The sequence below is a fragment of the Schistocerca nitens genome, chromosome 1 (assembly GCF_023898315.1).
Source record: "Schistocerca nitens isolate TAMUIC-IGC-003100 chromosome 1, iqSchNite1.1, whole genome shotgun sequence".
NCBI lineage: Eukaryota > Metazoa > Arthropoda > Insecta > Orthoptera > Acrididae > Schistocerca > Schistocerca nitens.
Window position 1 is genome coordinate 1,078,812,671 of NC_064614.1, and position 9,215 is coordinate 1,078,821,885.

Here is a 9,215-nt window from a genome sequence, read left to right on the forward strand (position 1 = left end):
TTATGACGCTGTTTCATTTCTCACAGCTCGCATTGATATTCCGTGCACTGCAAATTCTTTCAGCATCTTCCAATTGTGTTGGATGTGACGACCGATGAGATTTTAACAAATTGAGTGGCGGACTCCAATCGTTATTTAAACTGAAACTGCCGTCCCTGTTTATTACATTTTTTTTCGATAGGCTCCCTAATTATGCTGTCCCAGAAAATTGGCATTTCCAGCACGATACTGCTCTCATAGTATTTCATTTCATGGCTGTTTTCGAGGAAATGCTAGGCGACAGCTGATTTGCTTGGTTCTTTTAGTCGGATCGTCGCTGATGTTCCTTGGATCTTTACTCGACCGTTCTTGTAGTCTAGCCCAAGTAAGAAATATCACATTCGCATAAATACGATACACACCCGACTTCCGAAGACCTAGATCATCTTTAACATCACAAAGAATACTTTTTAACCTATTTTAAGAGAGCAAAATACACTACTGGCCATTAAAATTGCTACACCAAGATGAAATGCAGATGATAAACGGGTGTTCATTCGACAAATATATTATACTAGAACTGACATTCAAGCAATTTGGGTGCATAGATTCTGAGAAATCAGTAGCGAGAACAACCACCTCTGGCCGTAATAACGGCCTTCATACGCCTGGGCATTGAGTCAAACAGAGCTTGGATGGCGTGTACAGGTACAGCAGCTTCAACAGGATACCACAGTTCATCAAGAGTAGTGACTGGCGTATTGTGACGAGCCAGTTTTTCGGCCACCATTGACCACGCGTTTTCAGTTGGTGAGAAATCTGAAGAATGTGCTGGCCAGGGCAGCAGTCGAACATTTTCTGTATCCAGAAAGGCCCGTACAGGACCTGCAACATGCGGTCGTGCATTATTCTGCTGCAATGTAGGGTTTCGCAGGGATCGAGTGAAGCATAGAGCCACGGGTCGTAACACATCTGAAATGTAACGTCCACTGTTCAGAGCGCGGTCAATGCGAACAAGAGGTGACCGAGACGTGTAACCAATGGCACCCCACTCCATCACGCCAGGTAATACGCCAGTATGGCGATGACGATTACACGCTTCCAATGTGCGTTCATCGCGATGTCGCCAAACACGGATGCGACCATCATGATGCTGTAAAAAGAACCTGGATTTATCCGAAAAAATGACGTTTTGCCATTCGTGCACCCAGGTTCGTCGTTGAGTACACCATCGCAGGCGCTCCTGTCTGTGATGCAACGTCAAGGGTAACCGCAGCCATGGTCTCCGAGTTGATAGTCCATGCTGCCGCAAACGTCGTCGAACTGTTCGTGCCGGTGGTTGTTGTTTTGCAAACGTCTCCATCTGCTGACTAAGGGATCGAGACGTGGCTGCACGATCCGTTACAGCCATGCGGATAAGATGCCTGTCATCTCGACTGCTAGTGATACGAGGTCGTTGGGATCTAGCACGGCGTGCTATATTACCCTTCTGAACCCACCGATTCCATATTCAGCCAACAGTCATTGGATCTCGACCAACGCGAGCAGCAGTGTCGCGATACGATAAACCGCAATCGCGATTGGCTACAATCAGACCTTTATCGAAGTCGGAAATGTGATGGTACGCATTTCTTCTCCTTACACGAGGCACCACAACAACGTTTCACCAGGCAACGCCGGTCAACTGCTGTTTGTGTATGGGAAATCGGTTGGAAACTTTCCTCATGTCAGCACGTTGTAGGTGTCGCCATCGGCGCCAACTTGTGTGAATGCTCTGAAAAGCTAATCATTTGCATATCACAGCATCTTCTTCCTGTCGTTTAGATTTCGCGTCTGTAGCACATCATCTCCGTGGTGTAGCATTTTCAATGGCCAGTAGTGTATGTTGGACATCATGTTTCTGCAGTAATCTACCGATCATTGGCCCTGAGCACTATGGGACTTAACTGCTGTGGTCATCAGTCCCCTAGAACTTAGAACTACTTAAACCTAACTAACCTAAGGACATCACACACATCCATGCCCGAGGCAGGATTCGAACCTGCGACCGCAGCGGTCACGCGGTTCCAGACTGTAGCGCCTAGAACCGATCGGCCACTCCGGCTGGCTCTACCGATCATTCTGGATATTAGGCCAACATAAGGTAGAAATGCGACCTTCGCATTTTCTTCCTCGTTCACACCAGTCTCAACCTTTTTCTCAGGCGTTCTTTATATTGTTTGTATTACGTCCAGCCTTGTGGTCTAATATGGGGTGTCTAGGAATCCTTCCTACTCGGTTCCCTAGATAATCAAATCAAACAAGTCGTATTAATGAGTTTTACTATAAAAGGAAGAGAGACAGTACTTAACTTTGACAATCACACAGAAATGTCACAAGCAAAGGGCGACATACACAATAAGCAATCCTCTTCAGTATTACGTATTCCAAGTCTGTGGTACATAGAGCGTACAAGCGAAGTAACCAGGGTTGACGCTTCTATACAAGCCGCTAGTCTTGAGGCTGTTATTGAACTGGGCGTCGCCAGTCTTTCGTGGCACTTATGTCCTCTTCTCACAGGGACCACTGCTGTCGCGGAAGCAGGTCCGGTCAACGTACGATTGGCCGACTTCTCACAGCCATCTCTTCTCTATCGGTTCCGACTGACGTGCCGCCAGCCGAAGTGGCCGTGCGGTTAAGGGCGCTACAGTCTGGAACTGCAAGACCGCTACGGTCGCAGGTTCGAATCCTGCCTCGGGCATGGATGTTTGTGATGTCCTTAGGTTAGTTAGGTTTAAGTAGTTCTAAGTTCTAGGGGACTAATGACCTCAGCAGTTGAGTCCCATAGTGCTCAGAGCCATTTGAACCATTTTTGACTGACGTGCCAATGCTTGACTTCACGCCGTAAAAGATTGCATCATCCGTTCAATTTGTTAATGATGGAGCGGAACATGTTCAACAGTCCCTGGAACATTTAAAATCCATCAATTGTAACATAAAACTCACGATGGGACTTTAAAAAGAGAACGTGTTAGTCAAGAGAATAACGGACGGGTCCCTAGGCCACGGTTCATATAGAAAACCTATGCACACTGACCTCTGTGTCTTCGCTTCGAGCCATCACCATGCGCCATAAGGAAATTCGGTGCTAAAGACCTTAGTCTATAGAGTTGGAACACTTTCAACCAAGCGAACCTCGCCGAAGAACCTACGAATAGTGTTCCGAAGAAATGGGTTCTCAGATCATCGAATTGAACGGGCGATGCAATCAAAATCAAGAATTCTTGAGAATGTCCGTGTTTGGGATAAACTGTAGTGTCCGAACCCACTCATCGGCTTTGGGCAATGAATTCATACCAGTGGCAAGGACGCGACACAAACGGAGTCTTTGAAAATAGTGAATGATATTCGTAAACAAAGGAATGTAGCATACAATAAAATTACAATCACAATTAACGCGATTATTTCCACTGATGAGCCAAAACTTTATGATCACCTGCTTAATAGCATTTTTGTCCGCCTCTGGAACGAAATACATCACTGATTCTGCGTATCAGAGATCCGTTAGTTTGTTGGTAGCTTTGTGGAGGTATGTTGCATTATACGTCTACCCACAGATGGTTGTGTGAGTGAGTGAGTGAGTGATGTGAATTCCTAAGGGCCCAAACTGCTGAGGTCATCAGTCCCTAGACTTACACATTACGCAAACTAACTTATGCTAAGAACAACACACACACCCATGCCCCAGGGAGGACCCGAACCTCCGGCAGGAGGGGCCGCGCAATCCGTCACATGGCGCCTCTAACCGCGCGTCCATAACGCGCGGCGCACAGTTGATGTAGTTTGCGTAAACAACGGGCCGCTGATTTGCGTATGCGGTGTCTCATAGCGACTCTGATGGGTTCCATAGGATTTACATCAGGCGAATTTATTTGCCTCAGCCGGCCGCGGTGGTCTAGCGGTTCTAGGTGCTCAGTCAGGAACCGCGCGACTGCTGCGGTCGCAGGTTCGAATCCTGCCTCGGGCATGGATGTGTGTGATGTCCTTAGGTTAGTTAGGTTTAAGTAGTTCTAAGTTCTAGGGGACTTATGACCACAGATGTTGAGTCCCATAGTGCTCAGAGCCATTTTATTTGCCTCACATCAATGTGAGTTCACTATAATTCTCCTAAACCACTGTAGCACGGTTCTGGCTCAGAGACACGGACAGATATAGTGCTGAAAGATGATATCGCCATTGGGGAAGCTTCGCCGTTTTCGAGATACTCGTTGACAGGCTCTGCGTAACAATAATCTACCCTTTGTCAATGTCGCTTACCTCAATGCATTTCCCCATCAGCAGGCCGGCCGCTGTGGCCGAACTGTTCTAGGCGCTTCAGTCCGGAACTGCGCTGCTGCTCCAGTCGCAGGTTCGAATTCGGCCTCGGGCATGGATGTGTGTGATGTCCTTAGGTTAGTTAGGTTTAAGTAGTTCTAAGTCTAGAGGACTGATGACCTCCGATGATAAGTCCCATAGTGCTTGGAGCCATTTTTTTAAAAAGTCAAGAGTGCTCAGTCGTAAACTATGCATATTTTTTAATTCCTTATTGAATCATGTAACTGAACGCTACCAACAGTAACATATGTCTAACGTTTTTTATTTACCGTCTATGTATGCAGGAGTGGCGTTGCGACGATCCTTACCACAATCGACAACGCGGAGCGTCCTGTCACGGCATCAAGCAGTGAGACACAAGCGACCAGCAGCATCAAAGTGGAAGACAGCGATACGGCCGAACCAGCTGACCAGCGGTGACGTCACCAAGCTGCGGACAACCTCATCGTGGGAGTGACGTTGTAATGCGAAGTCCCCACGTCACGACGCAGGTCGCAAGAGTATGTGCAGTGAAAGACAATCCGTTGCTTTATTTTCTTCGTTAACACGCGAGGAAATGCGTCAGTCAGTACGAAACAGAAATATCTGGGAAACAGCAACATAATCAGTCGAGCACTTACTACAGCCGACAGCAGCGTGTATTAGTTTTATGTGAGCGATATTTCAAATCCAGCCTGTCTTCTTAAAAAAGGAGACGTGAAGCTCCGCAATGAAAATATCATCGATATTAAATAAACTTCGTTGAAAGGGATTGGCTCTGTAAATTTCTTCTTTTTTCGCAACTGAAGTCGTTGTTTGGATCGGTCATTTCTGCATCAGAAACAGGGAAACTCGTGTGATTTCCGTGGTTCATACAAAAGATTGACAATTTCCGTCACTTCTCTCAGAAGCGGTTTTATTTAAAGACACTGCCATTTGCGTGATTAGTTAGGTGTAAAAAGGCATTCCAACAGATTTGTTGGTGGAAGGCCAGAAATACGACGCACTTAAGGATTTTAAATGATGTCCTTCGCAGAATACCAGTTAATTTGGTTTAGAATCACCATTTATAATTCTTTATTGAGATCAGATTTGCTAGAAAAAGACACTGGTATTGGTGACATTTAAAACCAATTACTTTTCCCCATTACAAAAATTGTAATAATAATTTCGTTGATGCAAATCATTCACTGTGCGTAAAGGTTGATATAACGCTAAAATCTTCCAGTGATGAAAGTGCTGGAGGTAATAAATGATTTTATATGACTATATTAATGCTTTATTATTAAAATATAGGCTTTTTACTTGCATTCAGTTGTCTGTGCTGAGTTAGTTTTATACTCTGCTAGTCTGCAACAACACAGTCACTCTGATGTGTGTTTCGATCAAAATGATGCAAAATTACCCACGAAAGCCACCATATATCAGGTGTGATGGGTCATTTAAATGCAGTCCTCTACGAAACCTGTTATGTCACTATGAATTGTGTGACTTCCCGGTATCCAATAAACGTTATTATTATTTGGCGCGTACACGAAACTGAGAACTGGACGCAAAAATTCCGCTGACTCAGAGATATTAACGCGAGTAGGTGTACTTAGTATATCTGTTATTAAATGAATCAGAAAAATACAAAAAATTAAGGTCTTGACAGTACTATGTTGCATGAAATCGAAATCTGGCTGAAATGTTAGGTAATTTTTCGTTACGTGTCAAAGGCATTCAGTTATAGGTTTTGTGTATGCTGTCGATCTACTATCCATGAAACTCAGAAGATAATTCGTGCTACATCAGAAGATACTCAGAACAGAGATTTTATTTATGTTCGCTGCCAGAAAGTCTCGTTTGTCTGTTATTGTGTGTAAAAATGGGGGCATAAGTTAGAATGGAAGCGCGACAACATGGCATCAGTCAAGAATCCATTTCATTCATCGATGAGCACAAGCTATTGACCTTCGTTGTTTTACTACCTCGATTCCTACAAGCAGCAGCTACCCCTTCCATATGAAATGCTCTGGGAGGGAAGTAGGTGCATATGAAACAGCAGATGTTTGATTTTCAGGTATCAAAACGTAGAAGTGTTATATATGTATCTGAATGTCGTTCAAAAGACGTTGATCATTCGAATGTGTGTTTGAATTTACGATAGTAAATATGGTTATGAGGTAGTGGTAAACAGGTTTGTTTTATAACGCACAGCCTTAAGAAAAGTGTTCAGGCGGAGGGAGTAAAGTTCGTTTGTGAATATCAGAGGACAACTCAGACTCTGTTCCGAAATGTACATCATTTTGATATCTTCAGAATTGCACATCGTTGTTAAAAATGCCGCTAGTGTTTATAAACTCTGCTTTCAAAGTAAACACAAGTTATTATCCTTGATATTACCTGCGAAAGAATGGATTTTTGACGCTGTTCTCATTTTCCCTGTTGTGGTTAATCAGCATTCGGGCAGAACTCCACGTAATATATATTCCATCGCCGTCTTTGTAATCTCTTTTATTCATAATAGTATAGTCTGCATGCTGGCTGCTCATAGGAACGCATCTACTACAAAAATTCCCTGAAGTCGTCACTGCAGTTGACAGTTACAAACAACTGCGCTTCAGCCTTTCTAGTACTGCTTCCTGTCTAAAGCTGTTTCTCAGAAGTGTTCCAGCGCTGGAAGAAGCAGTGGCCTTTCAGCTTCCACCGAGAAGACATTCCAGTAGTGATCAACAGCAATGTACGCCGTGATCCCTGTTACTTGTCGTCGTACGACTATCGCCAACTAGCCGAAGTGCAACACAGTCCAATTGAAAATAACATAACTACCTATTTTGTAACAGTTCCACCTTTAAGTATTGTATCTTTCATACTGCTCGTTATTCATTGCTATGAAATGTAGAATTTTGTGAATAAAACGTTTAAATACATTGACTACACGTCTGAAATATTAATTTACTTTGCCGTGCCTAATCATTCCTAAGAACTGCTCTGAAAATTAAGTAATATAATAAGATTTTCAGAATATAGGTACCTGATTTACGAGATTTTTTGGCGGGAGTTTGTTAGAAGTTATTTTCGAATATCTCACCATAATGCAGATCCATCTACACCCAAACACACACACTACATAGGTCGCTGTACAGTGCTATTATTCACTTTACTGTTCACTTTACTGTTCCACTCACAAACGGAGTAAGGGAGAAATGATTGTTTGCATTCCTCTGACGGTGCCCAAACCTCTTTCGTCTTGTCTTTACGATCATGATGCGCGATGTGCGTCGACGCAGTAGGACAGTTCTGCAAATGTTAATTCCCCAGATTTACTCAACAACGTTTCGCGAAAAGAACTTCATACACGCTTCCAAGAATTAATATTTTACACAAAAGTTTTGTATTTTAAGTACGCTCATAGTCTGCGAAGAAAGCAGCAAGTTTGTGGGGAAAAATAACCTCATTATTTAAGCATACACTAATCTCTGTTTACTTTTTGTTTAATAAGCAATATTTTGAACAGACTCGCCCATGGTAGCTAATTCTGGCGGATTTCGAAGAAAAAGCGCTCAGTTCTGTCGTTTTAAAACCAACAGTGATATGTCGATGACTAATTGATGGAGTTTCTTGAGCATCTTGACTCCATTCATGGAAGTATCAAATTTACGATGGAACAGGAAATGAGTGGCTTTCAGCCGTTTTTGGATGTATTAGTTCGACATAAGGAGACTTGATTTTTAGGGCATTACGTATGCCTAAGTCCACCCATATCGACTTATACTAGCAGGCGTCTAGCTGCCACCGTCCTTCGCAAATTATGTGTGTACTTAAAACTTTAGTATATAAGGCTCATGTGGTGTTCGAGGCTGACAACCTACAGGGAGAACTGGTACAAAATGGTTCAAATGGCTCTGAGCACTATGGGACTTAACATCTGTGGTCATCAGTCCCCTAGAACTTAGAACTACTTAAACATAACTAACCTAAGGACACCACACACATCCATGCCCGAGGCAGGATTCGAACCTGCGACCGTAGCGGTCGCGCGGTTCCAGACTGAAGCGCCTAGAACCGCTCGGCCACCACGGCCGGCAGAACTGGTACACTTGGAACAGATATACAATAGCAATGGATGTATAAAACAACAAATTAACATAGGTCTGTATGCGAAAACGCCAGACCAACCAAAGGAAGAGCAAGAAGAAAGAGATGTAAAGCCGACGGACTTCCTACCGAATGTGGGAAATATTTCTTCAAGAATGGACAGAATAATGAAAAAGCATACAGGGGATGTGATTTTCCTCACACTGGCCAAGACTGCAGCTCTCCTGAAATCTGTGAAAGATGATCTCTTTTACGGGAGGTGGGTATATACGAAATTCCTTGTGAGTGTGGTATAGAGTACATAGGACAAACAATACGCACTGTACAGAAACGGTGCATCGAGCACCAGCGATACCCCCGTCTACAAGATCTGCATCGCTAAGCACTGTATTTGCACTGACCATTCTGTGTATTATGAGAAAGTCAAGATACAGGCGACAGCCTTATCCGTTAGGATTCAGTGGCGAAGAAAGCAGTGGAAATAGAATTAGCGTAGGACCTACAACCTGCTCAAACCAGACTAGTGTTTCCAGATCGACGGGTGGTGGAACCACCTCATTTGAAGCCTGCGTACTCAGGGAAGCTATTGTTCTGAGCCTTCACTACCTGGCATTCCAACGTCTACCATCCATAATAGTCAACTGCATAATTCGTAAATACTGTGGATTACCTGTCTCTGCACTTGATAAGCTTCATTCTTATACCATTAATGTTGTATTAGTATTATGCGGACACTATATCGTGGCAGTTTTAGGTCGGGAGTGTTTTGAACTGTAGTTGCGTAAGATGCCGGTAGAGGTTAAGCCTGAACTACCACCACTGCC

At 43.8% G+C, this 9,215-nt stretch overlaps 1 protein-coding gene across 1 annotated transcript in view; it reads left to right on the plus strand.

Annotated features, from left to right (window-relative positions):
* LOC126227854 (zinc finger protein 628) overlaps positions 1 to 7,230 on the plus strand; it is an 830,164-nt gene extending 822,934 nt beyond the window's left edge. The window contains exon 15 of the mRNA XM_049942260.1: positions 4,617 to 7,230. Within this exon, the coding sequence (XP_049798217.1) occupies positions 4,617 to 4,752 (136 nt within the window). The 3' untranslated portion in view covers positions 4,753 to 7,230. The remainder of the gene's footprint in view (positions 1 to 4,616) is intronic.
* Positions 7,231 to 9,215: the final 1,985 nt, after the last annotated feature.